General features: G+C 48.2%; 2 protein-coding genes across 2 annotated transcripts in view; both read left to right on the forward strand.

The window, feature by feature from the left end:
• The window catches only part of LOC144246546 (uncharacterized), a 972,872-nt gene that overhangs the window by 865,848 nt on the left and 83,500 nt on the right, over positions 1-23,524 (forward strand). The gene's annotated exons all lie outside the window — the stretch shown is intronic.
• LOC144246402 (uncharacterized) lies at positions 3,691-6,905 on the forward strand. Its single transcript, XM_077783799.1, is given in 5 exon segments — positions 3,691-3,702; positions 4,404-4,624; positions 4,706-5,075; positions 5,135-5,835; positions 5,837-6,905. Coding segments are annotated over 5 exon segments (2,313 nt in total). The 3' UTR covers positions 6,846-6,905.

Here is a 23,524-nt window from a genome sequence, read left to right on the forward strand (position 1 = left end):
TTAACCCAGCCTCCTGTTTGAACATCCCACAGAGGGGCTGGGAAGAAACCCAGCACTGCATTCAAGTGACACAGCTCCAGACCCAGCCTGGGGGAGATTCAGGAGACATTGCCTGGCCTGAGGCAGAAAATGTGTTTCTGGATGGCTCTTCAAGGGCAGCAGAAGGGAAAAGAGTTCCAAGACACGCTGTTATTGAGGAAAGGGAATCAGACAAAGCGCAGGTTACCCCCATGGTCAGCTCAACCGGCACAGCTGTGTGTGCTTGTAAGAGCCTGGCACTGAAATGCCCTGAGCAGGAAGGCTTCAATATCTTCTGGTGACACCATCTCACCTAACAGGGGGGCAAAAGCAATTCTGACTGCTCAGCAACCACTGGATCACTTACTAAGGCATTTCTAAAAGACATCATTCCAATAAAAGGGACTGTGGAAGCCATAGACTCAGAGAGCAGAACTAATTTTGCAGGAGAGTTCCTCCAGGGGGTTATGGCAGCTTTAGGAATACAAATGGGACCTCCAGAACCCCTGGCACCCCCAGAGCTCAGGCTGGGTACAAAGAATGAATGGGGATAAAAAGAAACACCTTTAGAAGCTGGGGATTAGATAGTAATAGTTTCAGCAAGTTTTAGAATGGATTTTCTCAGTGAAGATGGAGTCTCCAGCACCCTAACTTTTGGCTATTTATGGAGAAGGCACTGCACATAACAGCTGAGGCTTCCAAAGTGGCTCAAAGTGCAGATGTCTGTTTAGAATGGTGAAGGACATAGGTATGATTCACTAGTAACTTTCAAATACCTGCTCTAAAGCTGGAGTTACTCAAAGAAGAGAGAACTACTTCAACACTTGTAAAGAAGCACCATTTTTTCCAAATCTAATTTTCACATGTAGCTGAATTTTTCAAGAATTGTGTTTTTTATCATACTATGAGTGCAAAACAATCTATAAGAAGTGTTTAAAAACAGATTGTTAACAGGAAAAAGTGATCAAAAGATCTATTTCCTCTTGTATTAACAATTGAAATATGACTGAAGAAGGGATCAACTCTGCAGTCCCCTGAACCAAACTCACAACTTCTTTAACAGCATGCTCAAAGTTTTCTATACTTCAAGCTTTCCTAGAAAATTCACTTTCTTAATTTCTGCTGTTTCTGTAGCCCCAGACCCTGTATACTTTATACCAGCTGCATTCTACAGAAGGGATACCCAACTGAGCATACAAATTGCCTGCTGAATGGCCTTCTCTGACTCCATGCTGTTACTTTTGACCTCAGATGGCACAGAAAATGCTCTCCAGTTGACTTGCTTCCAAATGCCAAAAAACCCCAACGCCCAAACTTTTAAACATAAAACAGAAGGAAAGCTTAATTATTTGAGTTAAAATAGCTCTGCAAAACAGTTATTCACAAATATAGGAATAAAAGTGTTATAAAAGATGTGCCTCCTGATACATAAAGATATCCTGAAGAATGATTTTGTATTGTTTATATACATTCAAAATTAGTTTTCATCTTTTTTACTGAAAACTGCGTTTTCATAGACAAACAGAAATTTTTCCTATAACTGGATATCTGCCTGGCAGACATAAATGTTTCTGTCAAATTCACCATTCTGCCATGGATATCAGAAGACATCTTGGAGTGACAGGGACAGGGTTTTGCTTCCTTTATTAATGTTTCCATTCTTTGGTTCTCACGTGACCTGTGTCATTTCTGTATTTAAATTCAGAAGCTCTTGCCAGAATACTCTTTCAACTTTGTTTGTAGTCGCAATGCAAGAGGTCTGCAACTCTTGCTTTAATTTGGGACAGGATTTATTTCTTCTTGTAACTGAAGACTAATGACAGACATCACCTTCCTCATTTCTCCTGAAGTAATGCCTCAATTCTCTGTCTGGGTTAGCTGGCTAAATTATTTCCTTTCTAAATAGTCAGGTTCTGCTGTGTATAGAGAACTGTGACTTTCAGTGCTTAATATAAGCAAGCACTGAGAGGAGGGATGTACTGAGAAGACGATTTTCTGCGAGATACATATAATACCCTTTCTGCTCCATGTGTTCCTGCTGCAGCCTCAGTTGAGCTGCAGGTCCAGATTTTGATAAGGATTTAAAAAATGTTTGGCACCACTTAGGATCGATTAGACTAGCAATGTCCAGAGGTTTAGAAATTGCATCCTGTAGAAAAGGAGTTTTTCCTCAAAAGCCTGTAAAATGTACAGGGTCACATAGACCAGAAACCTGATCTTTCCCTTATGTCAAAATGGCTCCTAGCTAAATTTCTGGGACCCTCTATGTTAAAATAAGAGAGGTTTGTCAAAGTAAAGCTAATAGTGGCAAAATTCCTTAGCCCAACAAATCAATTGAAATGTCAAGTGCAAATTAAGGATCAGAAAGGAGAGAAAGAAAATAAGAGGTAAAAATAGTCTAACAGAGGCTCCTGACTTAATCATATCAACAGCTGAAGTTAAAAGGTTAGCAGAGGTTGATCTGACTGTTAATGTTTTCTCATCATTTTGTTTATGAGAAAGAAGAAGGGAAGAAGCCTTCCATCCCTGGTATCAGGTTAAGTTCCTCTGCTTGAGTGGAACAACTCAGTACTCCAAATATAAAAGCTCCAAAGAAGCTCACACAAGGATGTTTGTCTCGAACTGTAATTGGAGTAGATCCATTTGTTTGTGTAATTGCCACCATGGTGGAAATCTGTGCTTCTCTATTTGTGCAACTGCAAATATTTTCTAGGAATGAACCATCTGAATTTTAATATCCCATAGATTCAGTGCAATACAGCATATTACAATATCTTGACCTTTTCAGTGTTCCATAAATTGATTGTCTGGTTGTTCCTGTCCCCCCTCGTTTACAGGCCTGGAAACCTTAGAAGAAGAGGTAACATGGCTATCTCTGAGTCGTATCTTTTATATTTATCAGCATTTCCAGAATGACACTTCTAGTGTCTTGAAGGCTTGACAGAAGTTACATACTGTGTGCCTGAGGTGCAGTAGCATATAAAATCATGCCAGAAAAGGCAGGGATGAGTGCCACAGGCGGGCTCACAAGGTTCACCACAGGTGGTCCTGTTGAAGGTCACATTGGTTGACCAGCATTGTTATAAAATTGTGATCTCTCCAGTGAGTTATTCTGACAGCCAGATAAACCTCCAGCTAAATAAATATCATGGGCAACCTTCAACCAACCAAATGTAACTGTTTAATTAATGTGCTTTTCCTAAGTAAATTAAAAAGCAGAGGGAAAAGGCTTCTGGTCTTTAAAGGATGCATAAAGCAGAAAATGAAAGATCTGAATATGAAAGGGAGAGAATCCTCTTAAAGCTGAGGATACAGTGGTAAGAAAAATTATTATTCATTTGCAGACATCACCTCAAACTGATGGACTAGTGAAAAGAAGATACAAATTTTAATAACAGCAAATGTTGGAGTAAGATGCAGAGAAAGAGCAATTGCCACTTTTTCATTACTTGTCTTCCATCAAAGAAGGGAGAGGGGAAATTCACATTTGGTAGTGTTTATTACAATTATTATGCCCTCAAAAAAAAGAAAAAAAAAAAAAAGCCGCCAACCCCAAAATTATAGAACAAAACAGAAATGCTCTGAGGTGGCTCAAATTCTTCCTCTGAGACTAAATGCAGATATTTTTTCTCAAGATGCTTTTTCACTTCCAGATGTGCCTTCAGGTCCAACATGTGCCTTGAGGTAAATTCCTCTGCCTAGTGAGTGTGCAGCTGAAGAGGCTATTACTGTTTTGGTAGCTTCCTACAAGCATAGCTCAAGCCATCTCATCTGCCCCTTCCAGCAGCAGCAGAAAGAGGTGTTGAGGTGTTTTGTCTCAAGCGCTGAACAGAACAGGATGCAGATGACATGCATCACCTTTTGAAGTCTCACATCCAGTCTGGGGTAGGGGGAGTGCTGTGTGGCTGTGAGACAAACTACATAAGAGAGCCTGAAACACAAAAAAAGACTTCAGTTCCTTTCTTCTCTGCATCGGGGCCATGATGAGTTCCATGACCGGGCTGGGACGGCGGGCGGGGCTGGCCTGTGATGCGCTCTGGACTCTGTGACAGCACAGGGGCCGTGTCACAATGGGGGCAACTATAAAAGGCCCCAGGCCAGTGCCGCTGCCCCAGTAGAGCCTCGGCAAGCGGTGAGTACACAGCAGAGGGGAGAGGGGGCTGGAGGAGGGCTGGGACAGGAGCGCCGGTCCCCGGGGCTGCCCGGTCTCCAGGGCCCAGCGCCGGGCGCAGCGCCTTGCTGGGGGCGTGGGGCGCGTGGGGCAGCGGTGCAGCCTTGCCAGCTGCCGGGGGACCTTTCCTTCCTGCCACCACATCCCTGCCGCTCCTGCCCCTCACTGTCTCCATTCCGGCCCCACTGAGCCCCTCCTGTGTGTCCTCCTGCAGACCATGGCTTTACTGTCACTGCTGTTTGTGCTTGTGCAAAGCCTGATCCAGTACCCCCAGCCAGCTGGGGATGGGCTGGATGAGGCCACGCACCAGAGAATGCGGGAGCGTCAGGAGCTGCTGGACCGTGAGATGGCCCGGCTGATGCAGGAGCTGGAGCAGGGGCCCCTGCAGCAGCAGGATGAGGGCTGGGGAGCCATGCTCTTTGGTGCCCTGCAGCAGTGGCCATTCTGGGTTCTTGCTGGCATCCTGCTCCTCTTGGGCCTGTGGCTGGGCTGCAGGAGAAGGAGCTGTGAGGCCAGCAGCAGCAGCAAGGACCAGAGCTCCCGCAAGACCTTGGGAGATGAGAGAATAACTGAACAGGAAGAAGACACCGCTGATCCAGAGGAAGGTGAAGAAGACAGAGATATGACTCTGGAGGCAGAAAACAGCGGCACTGAAGATGACAGAGAAGGCAGTCCTGTGGCTGCAGATGATGGCAACAAGGATGATGCCACTGAAGACAATTATGATGTGAAGATGAAGGAGGACAGCGATGTCAACAGTGGCAATTATGATGTGAAGGAAGACAGCGATGTCGACAATGGCTATCACTTAAAGAAAGAAGGACAGAGTGATGGGGATATGCCAGGAGACACTACCACTGAAGGAAATGAAGAAGAACCTGGCAATGTTGCTGGAAATAAAGAAGATCTAGAGAGGCAAATGAAGAAAAAACCAAGGATGTACAGGTGGACCAAGACAAGGACACTGGAAAGGAAGAAGGAGAAGGAAATGAAGAAAAAAACAATAGTGTTACTATAAAGGCAGGCAAAAACACTGATGTAAATGAAGGTGAAGACAATGTAGATGGAACAGAAGAATACATGGATGTGAAGGTGCAGGAAAGCAGATGTGCCAATGACCAAAGAAGTAAAGACTGGACTGGGCAGGAAGATAGCAATCAATGTGGGAATGAAATTGCCCATAGTGGTTTTCCTGCACCTGAGGAAGTAAATAAGGATGTGATAGCAGAAGATGGCAATGACAGAAACAAGGATGAATAACAGGCTGATGTGAATGTGGAGGGAAACAAGAATAATGATAGACAAGAAGAGGAACAAGGTAATGTGGCTGCCAGTGAAAAAGGTGGCAGTGATGGTGGCAGGGAAGAAAATGCCAGTGGTGGAATTGAAAACAGAGAAGACACCCAAGATGCTGGGAATGAGAAGGACATCCTTTTAGTGGATGGTATAGAGTGGCCTGTGGAGGACCTGGAGAGAGGCTCCTCAGTGACAGCTGAGCTGATGGAGAGCTTCACACGTGTCTTTGTGTACAGCATGAGCAATAGCTTTGATCCGGTGCCTCGAGTAGCCATCGGGGTGGGCAGTGCCTTTGAGGGCTGGAGCCCCCATGAGTGGGATGGGGTGTACCGTGTGCTGGTCCCACTGAATCCCGCCAGGGCACACCTTCCACCTAGAGCCAAGCAGTGCAGGGCAGACGGCAGCAAGGACCTTCAGCGTCCGTGTGGAGCTGGTGTGCACGTGTGAGAGCGAGCAGCTGGGCGAGAAGCTGTTGTGCCTCCTGCACCACTCGCAGGAGGAGCTGCGGCGGAAGCAGCAGCGCAGCCTCCTGGAGACACTCTGCACCGGCTCCTACCTGGATGTGGAGAAAACCTCCCGCTGGTTCTTCCAGATGGTGAGATGCTCGTGGCTGCATGTGCCTCAGTCATACTCATGGCACTTGTTGTTTCAGCCCTGCAGCCGGTCCTGCCAATTCCAGCTGAGCAGAGGCAAGAGGACCCTGTCGGTGGAGATGCTTTTTGGGGTGCGCCAAGGGGACTCTGACATCTTTGTGGCCAACCAGCCCTTAGAGGCCCAGAAAGGCAACTCCGGTAACCTTGTGAGCAGTCAGCCCGCCAAGGCCAACATCCTCACAAGAGCAGCATGGCCTGAGACATTCGCTGTGGCGGAGGCAAAATTCTTCCAGCACATTGCCAGGCAGATACCATGTAAGAGGTTGCACCTGAAATACCTGCAGCTCTTCACATGCATGTTGAGCGGCACAGGTTTTTCCACCTCTAACTGGAAGACTCTGGTCATGCATGTGTTAAACATCTTACCACCGGTCTACTGGCGCAGGAAGGAATTTCCACTGCGGCTGTGGGACATCATGGCATACATGCAGCTCTGCCTGAAATGGAAACACCTGGACCATTTTGTTCTCGGCAACGAGAAGCTTCCTGCAGAGATCAGCTTGCCGCCAGCAATGCAAAAGGTTGAGCCACTCAACCTCTTTGAGTACCTGGCCCGAGATCCGGATGCCCACAGAAAGGCAATGGAGGCTTATGCTCAGCTGCACTTTCGCCTCTGGATGATGCTCTCCAACACTGAGAAGAATTCCCTGCACAAAGCTCTGATGGAGAAGTTCACAGCCGATTGCTGCGACGTCGACTCTTTGTGATTGTTGTATTTGTCCGTGGCAATCCTGAAGCTGCTTTCCTGCTCCTGTGAAAGGAAGATGGTGCAGCACATGGTTTCGTTGTGCAGACACTTCCGTGAGTGGCCTTGCCCTTCACCTTCCATTTGCAATAGTGCTGTTGCCTAAGTCAAGGAGGCAGAAACTGGCTCCACCTGCACATCCTCGCAGAAGAACAGTGAAGCTGATGGAGGTTGCTTGGAATACCTCAAAGACAACAACCTAGCCTATTAGGGACTTAATGTAGTTATTTAGTGAGTTGTAGTTTTAATTAGACTTGTTTCTTAGCATTCATTCCAGAGGCCCTTTAGTGTTGGCAGTATATAACTATTTTGCAAAACTACCCTTAGTGTAGAGAAATAGAGTTTAGACTAGATTAGTTTAAACCCTTAGTTTAGAGAATTACCCTTAGTTTAGAGAATTCCCCCAGTTGCTTGTCTGCTTTTAAATAATACTTGAATATCTATGTTTGAGAAACTAATAAAAGAAGTTAAGTTTCTCAAATTGCCTGAAATGTGTCATTCTTTGTACGTAACCCTCTGTATCTTTGAGAATGTCCTTCCTATACCTCTATCTGAAATAGACTCTTTGCAAACAGAGATGTTGGATATATTAAGTATGCTGTCTCTTGAGCATTTCCATAGAAATGCTTGAAGTTTGAAGTGAAAATGCCCTGAAATGCCTGAAATTTTGCAGCAGAGTACTCCTGAACTTTTTTAGCAATCTTTAGAGAGATTGCTAAAGTTTTCTTTACACAGTCACTTTTACAACTCCTAGGGAACAATTTAGTCCTAAAAGATTGAGCTACCCTTCAGTAATAGCTGCCCTTCAGCAATATCTACATATATATGTGTGAAGAAATAATAAAAGGAGAAAAATTTCTCAAATTGCCTGAAATCTGTCCTTCTTTTTATTTGACCCACCATTTATAGCAGAAAACAAAACAGGTCCTGATAGATGCAGCTAATTAAAGGAAGAAGAAGAAGCTTCAACTTCTGAGTAAAAAACTACAAATGAACACAGTGATAGTTACAGCATGGTCACACTGTCTAGGTGTGCTCTAACCCTTGAGCTGTAGTGCAGCAAATTTGAGTAAAGTAGCAGTGTCTTCCAAAAAACAATCTATTTTCCCTCCATATCCAAACTAAAGCTGTCAATGTACCTGCCATTAAAGCAGTTAGTCACTTACATGGGGCTGCAGGGTAAAACATTGCTTGATCTGCTCAAGTCCCCCAACTTTTTTCTGTGGCATTTAAATCCTGAGAAGATATAAGTAACCTATCTTTATCAATTTGGCTGATATTTAGCTTTGAACAGCATACTAATTCATAGTAAGGAGCAAAGTGCAAGAAAAAACACTACAAACAGTAGAAATGAAAATAATATGCAGGAAAAGAAAGGCCAGTCATGAAGCAGGTGAGAGCAGCCACCCCACAGTTTCCTAAAGCCCACAGAGATTTGCTCTAGGTGGCCAATCAAGATTTTTGGTTCTTTGGCATATCTCAATTCTTCCTTTCTTCAGGTACTCTGTACTTCTCACCTCCTTCCACCAAGGCAGAAATAGGCTGTAATAAGTACTTCAATCCAAATCCTCTCAGTCCCCAAGTATTAGTTAATTACTATCCAAAATAAAAAGGCTGCTTTAACCTCCAGCTTGCTCAATGACAGTGCCTTCAGTCTAAGGAGCAAGGTACACCCAGGAGGATTCACAGCAATGACAAAATGTTCAAATGTTGTCATGAGCAGTCAATCTTCGCTTTGTGCTCTGTGAAGCATGGCCAGTGGGCAGCGATTTAATCTCTTGAGTCACCCCTGGTTAAAAGTGCACTTGTTTCCTCTTCTTTTTTTTGCCTTTCAAGGTCTTCCAAGCCAGAAGCAAGGCAGAAGCTCACAGAAATCTTGAGGTAAGAAGCAGTGTCCTTCCAAGGATTCTGACCTTGCTATGGCTCACATAGGAAGCAAATCAGCCCTGCAAAATAGGACTTCTCTGCATTTTCCATGTGGATCAGAATATTCGAAAATAACTGGAAAGCTTGCTCTTTCAGAGCCATGCAGGGCTTAGGCAATTTTTTCCATTAATGTATATTGACACTACTTACCATTTCATTATCTGTTCTCCTTGTAAAATAAGTTGTGTAGCTCTGAATTTGATTTCTACTGTTTATGCTTATTATGGCAGCATGGTTATGTCACAGTGTTTCCAAGAGAAGAGATAATTGTAGAGAAAAATTTATGAGAACGATAGAAACTCCTAGGATGGACAAGCTCTCAGGCTCTGTTTCTTCAGTTCTGGAAATATTTATTATGATTACAGTGCATTAAAGACACAGAATTGTATGAGTATAGGGGAAAATACCCATAAGTACTTTTGTCACCATCTTTAAAAAGCATTTAAAGTCATCACCATTCAACTCAAACTCTTTAAAATGCTGGTTTACGTATTTTAATTGTTGCTGGCAAGGAAAGTTTAGTGCTCATGATTTTTCTGTAAGGCTGCATCCTGACCACAGCTCATATAATCAATTTTCAGGCTCCTCATAATGTTTTCCTGAAGTATCCAAAGAAAAGAAATGCACCTCATACAGAAATGATGTGAAATACAATCTGACATCAAAATGACCTGAGGTACTGTTGTTCCCTAGAAATGAAATAAAATTTAAAGCAACATAAAATACTTAAAGTATAGAAATGTTTCTGTATCTGGCAGGGCAAAGTAGCACAACCATCCCAGGAGCTTTGTTCTCATTTTCATTATCACTACTGTATAGTCCACACTTCAGAAAAAATAGCTCTGTAAATTTCGGTTTTGTAGTTTTTAGCTTTAAACAATTCCAGAAAAATTGCGGGACAAAGTGGGGAATGTTTATTTTTTATTCAGTCTTTTCAGTGGTTATTTTTTTCAGTCCATTATCCTACTGTGGCTACATTATGTTCTTATGCTCAACTTTCCAGATTTGACTACATGTATTTAAAAACAACAGCAGAGGATTTTTTTATTAAAAGCATTACAAACAACCACTTGAACCATGAGCCATTTTACCCAGCTCTGATACTGAATTTCTTTCCTTTGTCAGCTCTATACATATGTCAGAGATTGAGGATTTTTGTTTTTATGCACAAACTCTGTACAGTAATTGCATCTTCTATGGAACATCAAATCTTTTGGCAAAAAGACCATTGTACTGAAGGAATACTTGGTTATATAACTGGGAGATATAATCCAGAATAAGTGCTTGGCCCATGCAATAGTGACTGATATCTCAACATGTCAGAGTAAATGATGGAATTTAATTGTTAAACTTTTTCAACATGGAAAAAAATCCCACTGACAGTGATTGCTGTTGGTTTGATCTGTATCTTGGCAAACCCCCAGATTTTTAGTCAAGCAAAAACAAGAACAAAAAATTTAGTTTCCCCTGCAAATATTTAAGGATTTTTACTGCTCACAGAATACTGGAAAGTGACAACAAAAAAAAAGAGAGAAAAAGAAAAAAAAGTGAGAGACACCTGCTTCTGTTAGTGTCTCCTGCTTGCAAGTTTGTTACTCACACCATTGGAGGCAGGAGAGAATGAGCACCTGTCCCCAGGCTGAGGAACTTGTATGGCACTGCACAGTCCCTATCTCTGCACAGTGAGAAGGATGGCTGGGGCTGAAAAAAGCCCCATTCTATCTTTTTGAGGAAGAAAGGAAGGCAGCTGCAATAGTTTTAGGAGTGGGTGACAGCTGAAAGTATCTCTTGTGAAGACGCTCTTTGATGAATGTACAGCATACGTGGAGGAAAAATAAGAGTTTGCCAAGTGCAGACATCTTCTATTCTCTTATAGCTAAAGCTGCTTTGATCTCAACCTGACAAGCGATGTGTATATTATACCACTGAAACCACTTTAGTCTTTTCAACTCAATAAACAAATAGCCCAGGGACCTAAATGCGGGATGACCACACTCCAGCACGGTGTGGGTGGAGGGAGGCAGAGATCTCTGAAGGTTGCTCTTGGGGAAAAAGGTTTATTGGGGGTGTAGGAAGGTCCGAGCCTCGTGCTCTCAGGCGTAGCATGTGGCCGGGTTTAAGAGGGTGGGGGAGTGGAGAGACAAAAGGAGGGTTTAGGAGAGGGGAAGCCCCAGGGGGGGAGGGAGAGGTTCTAAGAGGGGAGGAAGTTCTAAGAGAGGGGAGAGGTTCCAAGAGCGGGAAAAGGTTCCAAGTGGCCGCATGGCTTCTCGGAGCCCCCTTTTCAGGGGCTCCTAGGTGGGCTGGGATAAGGCATGGGCCAATGGGGTTACAGATGCTGATGTTTTAGGGGCAGGTACAGAGGTGTGGGATGAGCCACACATCTTCTGGGGGGTGAGATGGAACAGTCCATTTCACTCCAGGATTCATCCAAGGACAGAAGTGACATCCGGCTAGCTGGGAGAACTTTTCTCATCCTAGCTGTATTATTTATGAACAATCATATCTATCTATCATCTGCAACACTCTGAGTTGGATGCACTAGAGCAATACTATCAAGAGTTTCTCAGGAGCTCTAAGCAACAAAGCAGCCTTTACTGGGAAATTTAGAAAATCAGTGAAACTTTGGCAAATGTTTTAATATGGCATTCAATCAACAAAAAAAACTTCTCAAAGCATTGACTTGGCCCATTCAACTTCACAAACTCCGAGCCTGTTCAATTTTAAGTTAATCAATATTGGCAAGAGTACAGAAATAGAAGAGGTAGATACAAAAAGAGAGAACAATAAGATACAGAGAAGCACACACTCAGCTACCAACTCCTGGATTTCAGCAATGTCCAGATGGAAATTCCAAGAGGAGGTAGGGTCAAGATGTGTGCTTGCCTTGTGGTCAGCCTTAAATACCCCTTGGTCTTCCTGGGCCTTCCCCCAGGTGGGACTTGGGGTCATTTGGTCACTCAGGAGCTGGGCTGGGGCTCCAGAGGTGGCTGTGGAGCATTGCCTGTGCTGTGCCAGGGACTGGCAGACACTGCTGGGCTGGGATAGAGGCTCTGGGGGGATTGGGGCAGGGCAGGGCAGGGCTGGGGTTCCAGGGCAGGGCAAGGCTGGACCTGCCCCTTCCTCCCTCACACATGAAATGTTTCCAGCCAACAATCTCCTCCAGTCTTTCACAGCAGTCAACATTGGAGGTGAAATCCCAATATGGCCATTGCTATGGTCAGTTTCCATGGCAACCATCCCCAGTCCCAGTTGCTATGGTCAGTTCCCATGGCAACCATCCCCAGCCCCTGTTGCTATGGTCAGTCCCTGGGCAGCTCCATGGAGACCCCATGCCAGGGGTGGTTGCCATGGACACCAGCTCAGGCCTGGAGCCAGAATCTGTTTCCATGGCAACCATTGGCACTCCCATCCCCAGGCTCATGGATCCCAGAACCACAGAATTGGCTGAGCTGGGAGGGACCCATCAGGATCCTCGAGTCCAACTGCTGGCCCTGCACAGGACACCCCAACACTGCCAGCCTGGGCCTGGCAGCGCTGTCCAAACGCTGCTGGAGCTCAGAGAGCCCTGGAGCTGTGACCCTTCCCTGGGGAGCCTGGGCAGTGCCCCAGCAGCCTCTGGGCAAAAACCTTTTCCTGAGATCCAACCTCAGCCTGCCCCGACTCAGCTGCAGCCGCTCCCTCCACTCCTGTCCCTGGGCACCAGAGTGAAGAGGTTCCCTCAGCCCCAGCCAGGGACGCGCTCCCAAGGCTGCTGCCATGGCCACCAGGGCTGGCACCAGCTGGGATGCTCAGTTTCCACAGGCCGGGGTTCAGGAATGGCATGTCTCTATTTCCTGCTCCCGCTAAAACCCTACTAGCACTCATTGCCCTCCCACCTTCCATTGAAGGAAAAAAGGGAAAGATCCCTCGCTGGGATAAGAACAATTTACTGGGAACAGCAAAAAGATAAGGAACAAACAGAAACAGAAAAAATATTGACAACAGAAGGGATAAGAAAAACTAGTTACAGGGAAAACTACATCACCATCAATTGCATCTTCCTGGCCACGTATTTCCTCCTGCATGGAAAGGACACCCTTCTCCTCAGGGAAAGAGAGAGAGAGAGTCCCTTTCCAGACCCTGGCAATGACCTGAGGTGGGAGTGAATGTAGTGACAGGGCCATGGCCAGACCCTCATGTCCTTCAATCCCATATCAGGTCATTGGCAGGGGCAGGAAAAGGCACAGGTGTCTTCCCAGCATGGATCACAGGGAACATGGATCACCAGGGCTCTTCCCAACAGGGTCCTCCAATGGGGGATGAAGCTGGAGCAGTGCACAAAGCTCTTCCTGCAGCTGGGGCATTTTCAGGGCCTCCCTTACTGGTGGCTCTGTTGGTGTTTGGTCAAGTGAGATCTCTGGGTGAAGCTCTTTCCACACTGGGGACACTCGTAGGGCTTCTCCCCAGTGTGGATGCGCTGGTGGCTGACAAGGTTGCACTTGTGCTTGAAGCCCTTGCCAGAGTTGGGGCAGAGGAAATGCCTCTCCTCCATGTGAATCTGCTCATGCAGGAGGAGATTTGAGCTGCTTTGAAATATCTTCCCACAAGTGGGGCACATGTAGGGCCTCTCCCCGGTGTGGATGCGCTGGTGCCTGATGAGGTGGGAGTTGTGCTTGAAGCCCTTCCTGCAGTCAGGGCAGCCGAAGGGCCTCTCCTCTGTGTTAATCCGATGGTGTACAAGGAGATTGGAGCTGGTCTGAAAACTCTTATGACACTTGGGACACTTGTAGGGCCTCTCCCCAGTGTGGATGCGTTGGTGGATGATCAGGTGGGAGCTCCAGCTGAAGCCCTTCCCACATTCCCCACACTTGTAGGGCCTCTCCCCAGTGTGGATGTGTAAGTACCTGACAAGGTGGGAGTTGCAGCTGAATCCCTTCCCACACTCCCCACACTCGTAGGCCCATTCCACGGTGTGGATCATCAGGTGTCGTTTCAGATTGTTGCTCTGCCTGAAGCTCTTCCCACACTCCAAGCACTTGTAGGGCTTCTCCCCATCAGGAAGCTGCTCAGGGACCACCAGCTCCGAGCTCTGGCTGAAGCTCTGCCCACCTTCCTGGCCCAGAGTGGGTCTTTCCTCCTCAGAGCATCCTGCACTGGGCTTGCAGCCCGTCCTCCTGTAAGATCTCCAGGGATTTTCCTCCCTGTTGGATTCCTGCACTATGGAGTTGCTCAAAATGGCTTCTTCCATGAGGTTCTGCTGCAGGGATTTGTCTTTCCTGGTCTCCATCCGCAGCTCCTTCTCTGGGGTAGGAAGGACAAGGAGAGGATGGGATTTGCCTCCGTGCCAGAGGGAAGGGCAAGGAGATCCCCCCAGTGCACCCCTGGCAGGAGGGCACCGGCAGCGGGGCTGTCCTGCAGCCGGGAGCTGTGCTGGGCTGGGAGATGGAGCAGAAGAGAGGGAGAAAGGGGCACTGACTTTCTCCTCACCTGCCTCGGTGTCCCAGGGCATCTTCCTCTTCCTTGTAACCTTCTCCTCCATCTGGCGAATGTTTGGGTACGGGAAATCTTGTTTTGGGAGGAAAACAAGGGATGAGCACAGTGAGTTTTGTACTGGCTTCAAAGCAAACCAGGGGGAGAGTCTAAGCCATAATAATTGAATAATAAAATTAAAATGAAGACAATGATACAGAAACACTGGCTTAATCTGACAGAGTCAGGATATAAACTGACAACCCGTTGTTCAGGGTGGTGGCAGTAGTCTGATGAAATGGTGGCTGCAGTCCGGCTGGAGTGATGAACGTGATTTTGTCAAAGCGGTGATCCTGTAGAAGGGTCTGGTCTTCCTCTGAAGATCCAGTGGTGGTTATGGAGCTCTTCTCCTCTGGGAATGCAGTAGGCAAGGTGTTCGCAATGTTGCAAATGGTGAGATTATATCCAGGTAGGAATGCTTGGTTCCTCCCCTGGGCGGAGCATCCCACAATGGGATGATGTAATTTTATCAGTCCTGCACTGACACTCAGTGGCCCATTAAGAGAAGATGGCCCCTGGAGGGCGTTATCAGGGCTGAGCCATGGAAGAGATAAAGAACACTGCCCCACCTGTTGATAACAGTTTATGGAGATGGGGACTGAAAACACTTTTGGTTACATCTGACATTGTAACCTGAAACAGTGAGGCAATCCCTGCTCGGGGTGGGGGGTGAACACCACCCCCCTTACCCAAACTGGCTCAGGTGTAAAACCCCCACCCTGGGGAGGCCACGCACACAGGGGACAATGTCACACTTGCCCTGTCCCAGGGGAGATCTCTGTCCCTGTCACTCCTTTGCTCTCTCCCCTTTTCTCTTTCTTTCCATCTCTCTCTTAAGTTTGTTAAAATCACTGAAAGAAAGGGAGCAGATGACACCAGTGAGGCTGACATGGATCATTCATGACCTGGTGAGGAACACAAGGCTACTAAAGTCCTACAAGAAGCCCAGCTCAAGTTATTTTACAAATATCTCCTGAATTCACAGTCTTGGAGAAGAAGCATTATTTTCTTGGTCCCTGTCACCTTTGTGACAGCTACACTGACCTTTAACTTCCTTTTAATAATCTGTATTGGGACAAATTTCTGTGTTTCTTTTTTTGGAACCTGCCAGCATCTGAGCTGGAGCTGTGCTTGAACTGATAAAATTTGGAATTGCCATAGAATTGCTTCTGTTTTTGGTTTATTAATGTTTGGGATTTGTTTGCATTTCAATCACAAGAGACTTGCGGAAAGAGCAAATCTTCCTCAAGGCATTATCTGTAGGGTTAAGTTTAATATCTGCTGAGTTTGTTTTGTTCAGTGCCCAGAGGATGCTCAAGGGGTCTCTGGTTTTGGTTTGGCCCTAATTTTCTTCTGATTTGTCTTTATCACTTAAAAACACCTGAAAAATGACTAAAAATAGTATTGACCAGAGATGTTAAAAGTCCCACCATTTTAGAGGTATTTGAGGTGGAATTTATCCTTTGGGAACATATTCTGGAGGATCTGTTGGTTCTTGGGGGATATCTGGTAGTATTTTCCATATCTTTGCACTCCAAAAGCCAAGGTGGATTTGTCTCTCACCTCAAAATGACTCAATCCCACTCGAAACCCCAAAATCTTACCCCAAAATAGGTGAATCCCACCTCAAAATGGCTGTTTCCCACCTCAGTCCCATGCCAAAATTACTCAATTCCACAGCCTCCAGGTTGATATGGGGTTGCAAGGAGATCAGGAGAAGTGAGATCCAAATTTGAGGTTGTGGGATCGAGATTGTGCGGGGCTGAGTGGGTGTGATTTATTTTGATAGCAAATGAAACTTCCAGAACTATTGATTTCTGTCCCATTCATTTTCTGTCAGTTCTGGTTTTCTTTTCAGAGTGCCGCCTTCTCAGCTGATTTTGTTTGTGTCCTCCTGCCCCAGACTGAAAAGCAAGATGTGTTCTATTTGCCATCTGTATGGCAGTTGTCCTGTGTTAAGTGGGCAGTTTTTCCTTATCTCTTCCACAATCAATCCTCCCTCAGGGGAGACATCTGCTGATAATGGGCTATTGAATGTCACTGCATGACTGATAAGAACTGTAACATCCCATTGTGAGATGCCCCGCCCAGAGGGAGGAGCCAAGCATTCCTACCTGCATCTAGTCTTGAGATTCTGGCCCACCAACACAGCTTTTTCTGGGCTGGATTTCTCAGAGGAACAGCTGCCTCTTCCACTGCCTCTTCAGAAGAAGACTCCCTTTTCTACAGGATCACTTCTCCAACAGAACCACACCTGACACTCCTGGAGGGCTGCAGCTACAATTCCAATTGGACTGCAGCCAACACCCTGTCCAACAGAGTGTCAGGTTGTATTCTGACCCTGTCAGTGTTGTTTTAGTTCACTTCATTGTTTCTTTTATTTTTTTTCCCTAGTAAAAAACTGTTATTCCTGCTTCCATATTTTTACCTGACAGCTGCCCTTAATTTCAAATTTATAACAATTCTTAAAGAAAGAGTCTTCATTTTTCCATTTCAGGGGAGGCCCATGCCTTTCTTAGCAGACACCTGTGTTTCCAAACCAAAACACCTCCTTTCTCTCCTGCCTTCCATTGCCTGCTCTGTTTCTCTCTCATTGCCTCCCTTGACCCAGGGCAGCCCCCACCAATGGCCCTGCCATGATTTAATTCCCAATCCACAAGCTACAACAACCATGGGTGAAGTTATGATGGCTGGCAGTGAAATGTCACTTTAAGATCTTGCTCCACTTGGCTTTTGGCTCTTCCATATGAGCTTTGCCTTCAAGGGCAGGAACATCTTTTCCTGGCTGGGAACTGGAATTCCAGCCCCTGGGAGGGTGTGCCATGGATCCCAGAGGGGCATTCCCGAGGCTCCCAGGGTGCTGCTCCTGCCGTGCCTCCCAAGGAGCTGTGCAGGGCAGGGGACAAGGTGCAGCAGCTGTGTTGGTTCTGCAGTGTCACAACAACCCCTGGTTCCAGGAGTTTCTGCACTGCCAATAGTGGTTCCTGGGTTCCATGATGCCCTGTTGTGTCCCTATTGATATTTGGTGTCATGAAGTTCTTCAGTGCCACAATGGCCACCTCGCTCCATGAGCTTCCACAGTGTCCAAATGGCCTCCTTGGATGGGCAGTGTCACCATGGGCCATTGGCTCCATGCAGCCCCGCTGGGTCACCATGGACTCCTTGGTTCCATGAGATTCTGGGGGTGTCCCTGTGGTCTCCTTGGATCCACAGTGTCACAATGTACCGCTGGATCCACATGGCCCTGCTGTGTCACCATGGCCCCTTGGTTCCATGGGACCCCAGGGTCACAATTGACTCCTTGCTTCCATGACACCCACTCAGTGCCAAAATGGCCCTTTCATTCCATCGGTGACAGAAAAGATTTATAGAAACATTGAGCAAATAGTGCTTAACATATCTGGGAAAATCTGTTTGCATTCCAAAGAGAGGTTAAAGGTGAGGATGGCACCAGCAGCTTCCATCTGCATCAGAGATTCAGGGAAAGGTCAGGAACAGACAATTCAGCTAGGAGACTCAGAGAATGCTTCCAGAGATCATTTCTGGTCACACTGTCTCTTGTAGAAAGGTGACACCATTCCAGGCAGCCTGTACTGAGCAGGTGGTTCCTGAGTGGGGTTTGTTGTTTAGGAAACCTGCTCAGGCTTTTCCATTCTTTCCTTCCCCAGAGAAAAACTTCTCCTGGGCCTGTGTGCAGGCAGAGCCCTGAGGAGAGCAGGTGGGACACGGTGCAATGGGCTGGGACATGGAGCTGCAGAGCTCAGGGACAAGGTTCTGCTGCAGGGCACAGGGATGTCAGTGCCAGGTGGGCGATCCCAGACATGGTGAGGCTGGGGGTGAGGAGCAGCTTGTTCAAACAGGGTCAGTCCTCAAGGGGCTCATTCTTCTGCAAGCCCAGACCTCCTAAGGAGAACTTCAGCATCAAGATCACCTGGGGAATGCTTCTATAAGCTCTTCTCTGAACTGGAAAACAAAAAAATATTGCCTTTATAAAAGAAAAAAATTCAGGAGGTGCACTTGGAAATCTTCCTCCTTACAAGAACTCCAAACTGGCTCCAATCAGCTGCACAAGCCCTGGGGATTTGCAGACCATTGAATGAAGACAAATCTCCCCTGAGGGCTTTCTGTATTTTAATGATCCCTATGGTGGATTTGGGGCTGAGCCCAGGATCCTCAGTCAATGAGAGAAGGCTGAAGAAGCTGCTCAAGGAGTCATAAGCAAAACTCCAAGTCCCTTGGAGCATCACTGGGCCCCACTGAAGACAGGGACTGCCAAAGGCTACCAGGGACTGGAGAGAGCAGATCCTTGAGGCCAGGATTGCAGGGAGCCCAAGGCTCAGAGCAGGGAACTGCAATGCTGAGCAAGGCCTGGGCTGGCTGGGGGAAGCAGAAAGGCCAAGCCCTGAGCCCAGCCTGGCACAGCAGGGCCTGTCCCTCACGGGTGGCTCGGGGCTGTTTGTGTGGCAGGGGGATGTGAGGGGCAGCAAGGACAAATGCCATAAACCTGCAACCCCTGCCATCCTCCTTAGGGAGGGGCAAGGGAGAACCAAAGTGTAGCCCCACCAAGAAAGTTCCTTCTGTGGGGCTTCCAGAGGTGCTGCCTGAGCCTAGGGACAAAGGCCTGGGTGCCTCTGTCCCTGCCCAGCCCTGCCCATCCCTGCCCATCTCTCCTGCAGGCTGTGCCCCCTGTGCGCGCTGCTCCTGTGCCCTGGCCGGCTGCACTCGCCCATCTCGCTGTGCCCCAGCATTTCTCACCCAGCGTTTCTGTGCCCTCCCTGGGCTCCCTGCACTCAGCGCTGCCGGCTCCTGGCACACAGAGCCAGGCCAGGAGCCCACCCTGCCAAGGGCCTTTGGAGCTGGGTGTTGGCTGTGATGGCTTCTGAGCTCAGCAGCTGCTCCTGGGATGGCTCCATGGAGACCCGGCACAGCAAAGCTGCTGTGCATTGTCCTGCTGAGGGTCACACACCGGCGGGGCACATTCCCTGGCTGCAGGATTCGTGCCCGACCCAAGCACTGCTCTTATGGCTCCAGCACTGCTTTCCAGCAGGCACAGGGGAAGGCAAACTGTGTGTAGCTCATGGTATGTTAGAGTGTCTAAAACTTGCTAAGTCACCAGTCTTAGAGGTGACACGCATTTGGAATTTATGAGATGGAGAACAAGATGGAAAAGGGGAGCATAGAAATAAATAGGGGAAAACATTTCAGATTGTTTCTTTTCATTTTCATTTCACTTCTGGAAAGCTGTTTTAGTTTTTCAGGAATCTTCTCCACAGTCCTCTTTGCTCTTCTCAAGAACCCTTCCTGGAAAATGAGGTCGAGCTCCTGTCACAGGATGTGCCACCAACTACAGCTTCTCTTGGCTTTCCACACCCTGTGTGCTGCAGGATTCTTGCAGCAGAGCAGGACAAAGGTTTGGAGAAGTTGACAGCTTGTCCTTTCTTTAACTGGTGGACTGGGGAGTTGTGCTGGGGGTAAGGTTTTCATTGTTACTGTTCAAGGCTAAGAAAACAGGAGGTGTTACCATGAATTGTTAGGAATTACAAACCTGGCTGAATTCAGAGAAATAATCTCCAGAGCGTACAGCCCAAAGTGGAGACTTGTGTAATAATAATAATTCCAGCCTGTCAGTGGACATCTTGAAAATGATCTGGAATGTGAAAATGCTCTGATAGAGGGAGTTTCAGTGTAGATGATTCCACATCTGGTGCATTGATGCATAAATCAAGAGTACAATCAGTTCCTGACAAGCACTAGAACAAGCTGGACCTCTCAGAGTAGCCGACTGAAAGAATCTGAAAAGGAGAAATGCAGGCAATGACTTGGTGAACCTTCCCTGGAAGAAAGGTGTTTTTCTTCTAATAATTACTAGTCCATTCCCATGGCTTTTGGCTTTATTAACAAGCACATTTCCATCCCAGATTCACCATGAAATGAGAAGCCTGAGCTTGTGGAAGTGCCTGAAAGATGCCCAGTTCCTCTGCAGGGACGCTCAGACTGGAGCAGGAGCCGGAGCCCTCTCTGGGGAAGCCTCCTCTGAGCTGGAATTTGTGCCGTGCTGGGAGAGGAGGAGGAGGGGAGAAGGCTGGCGCTGTGTGGCAGGAGCAGGAGGTTTGGGCCGCAGGACATTCCGTCTGCGCCGCTGCCCCGCAATGGGCGGCCGTGCCCGGGGCTCTGGGCCTGGCCCCGCGTGCGCTGAGCTCCCTGGGCTGGGCTCAGGCTCCCGCTGGGACTGGGCACAGGCTGGGCTCTCACTGTGCTCCCCAGCAGGGAAAACACCTCTGGGCATTGACATTTCCTGCTGCTGGGAAGAATCAATGAAGTGAGTCAAGAAGTTCTGGTTTCCGTCTTTCCTGGTGGATTTTTAAATTTAATTGCACACTTCAGATGCAATTTCTGTGATGGTCTCTGTCAGTTGGTTCTATTTAATCAGCACCAGCAACAGGGCTGTGTTTGAGCATTGCAAATGTGGCCTTTGTAGCCTTTCATTCCCCTCACCTTAGTGCTCAGGAACTGGTGGGCATTCCAGTATCTGCTGATCTTTATGCCTGCAACAAAAATACTGACTTTGCTGTCATGAAAGCACTGTGGGTAGCACCAACAGAAAGAGGCACTTACAGTTTTATGGATAAAAGTCAAGTGGCAAGCACAAGAGGGCCAAGAGCATCTGCAATTCCCAAGGCGAAGGCAGCAGCAGCCTCCTGCTGTCGGCTCAGGGTGAGTAAAACAGCGCTGAAAACAGCGCTGGAACCCGATCCTTCCTTCCCCTGGGGGCTGGCTCGGGGCAGCACAGGCGGGCCCTGAGGAGCCAGGGCTGTGTGCGGGTGCCTGTTGCTCTGCTCCAGAGTCCATCTGGAAAAGCCCTCGGCAGCCGAGGCAGGAGCAGGCGGGAAGGGGCCGGCGCTGCTGCTGCTCCTGCCCGGGAGCCCCGGCCGGGCCGGGCCGGCGCCCGCTGCGCTGCGGCTGCTGCTGCTGCCAGAGCCGGGCGGGGTCGGGACAGGGACGGACACGGCACAGCAAAGGCCGGGGCTGCAGGGCTGCTGGTGCTCGGCCAGCGCCGGCACAGAGCTTCAGCCCGCAGCCAGCCCAGAGCGAAAGGCTGGGAAAGGCTCCATTCCAGCCTTTCTTTGCTCGGCACTGGGAAGGGACTGAAATTAAAGGAGAACAGCAGGGCCCGACCCCTTCTCCTTTGGGAGGAGCCCCACGGCTGGGGCTGTGAGGGGCCATGAGGGGCTGTGAGGGGCCATGAGGGGCTGTGAGGGGCTGTGAGGGGCCGTGAGGGGCTGTGAGGGGCCAGGCACCTCATGGAACCAAGGGTCCATTGTGACACTGCAGAACCAAGGAGATCATTGTGACACTACACAACCTCATGGAATCAGGGTGCCCATGTTACGCTACTGAACCTCACAGAAGCAAGGGTCCCTTGTGACACTGGAACAAAGGAGACTGCTGTTGGCAGTACGAAAGCTTGTGGAACCAAAAGTCCATTGCTACACTGTGGGGCTTCATGGAACCATGGAGACCATTATGACACTTCCGGACCCACTGGAGCCAAGGGCCATTGTGACACTGCAGGGCCTTGTATAACCAAGGGGTCATTGTAGCATGGCATGGCCTCATGGAATCAAGGGGATCACAGTTACACTGTGGGACTCCATAAGTGGCTGTGGGTGTCCATGAGACCACGGGGCCATTCTGACTGTGGAACCAATGACATCATTGTTACACCACAGGACATCATGGTACCAAGGAGGCCATTGTGAACCAGTGGGGGAACCTGCTGAGACTATGGTGACACTTCAAGGGCCACTGCAGAACCAATGAGACCACTGGCAGGGTCCCTGGAACCAATGAGACCATTGTGACATGGCCCAGCCTCATGGGAGCAAGGGGCCCTTGTGACACTGTGGGGCCTTGTAGAACTGAGGGGCCATGGTGACCCTGTGTGGCACCATGGAACCCAGGAGAGCTCTGTGACACTGCAGGGCTCCGTGGCACTGAGGACTCGTGTAACAGTGAGGAGCCCAATGGAACCAAGGATCCATTCCGTACTGCAGGGCTTCAGGGAACCAAGGTGCCAGTGTGACACTGCGGAACCAAAAGAGACCATTGTGACACTGTGGGGCTCCATGGAACCAATGAGACCATTCTGACACTCCGAGTCCCCATGGAACCCAGGGGCCATTGTGACACCACAGGGCCTCACAGAACCAAGGCAACCACTGTGACACTGCCAGGTCTCATGGATCAAGCGGACATTGTGACATTGCGGGTCCCCATGGAAGCAAGGGGCCACTGTAACACATCCAGGCCTGGTGGAACCAAGGGGCCATTGTGATCCTGGGGAACCCAACAGAACCAAGGGACCATTTTGAGACTCCGTGACCTCATGGAACCAATGGGCATTGCCCCATGGAAACAAGGAAACCATTTTGACACTGCAAGGCCTCATGGAAGCAAGGGGCCATTGTGCCACTGTGGAGCCAAGGACACCATTGTGATATCACTGGGCCTCATGGGAACAAAGATCTACAAAGCTCTGTTGTGATCCTACAGGGCCTCAAGGAACCAAGGAGCAATTGTGATGCTGCAGGGCACCAAGAATACAAGAGCATGGAACAGGTCTGGCTGGCTGAGCCTCCTGGGGGCCACCTGACTGGTCCAGGTGACCTTTGCATGTTGAGGGTTGTTTCTCATCAGCTCCTGAAACCCTGGAGTTCCATGCTTTCCTTCCTGTGGGAAAGAATTGTCCTTCTCTCCAGGGGTTCATGGCCAAAATTGGGATGACTCCTCCAAATTTGATTATATCCAAGGATTATTCCCATATGAAACTTGCCAGGGCTCACATCTCTGGCTGACCATGACCTCTTGGGAGCCACCTCTCATCTGCCTTCAAAATACTGGGGACTGTGCTTTCCTTGCCATGTAAAAAAAACCATCATTTACATCCTGGCACCCATGGCCAAGATTGAGAATCTGCCTCCAAAATTCCTTATATGCAAGGATTGCTCCCAGACAAAACCTGCCAGGACTGTCCAGGTTCCCTTGGGCCAGCTCTCATCTGCCTTTGAAACACTGGAGCTCTGTACTCTCCTTCCTATGGAAAAGAACTGTCCTTCTCATCCAGATGTCCATAAACAAAAGTGGGGTTTGGCCTCCCAAATTCTGTCTGCCCTAGGATTCTTCCCTGATCTGGCTGGCAGGTCTGGC

Source organism: Lonchura striata, chromosome 6 (genome assembly GCF_046129695.1).
Source record: "Lonchura striata isolate bLonStr1 chromosome 6, bLonStr1.mat, whole genome shotgun sequence".
Lineage (NCBI taxonomy): Eukaryota > Metazoa > Chordata > Aves > Passeriformes > Estrildidae > Lonchura > Lonchura striata.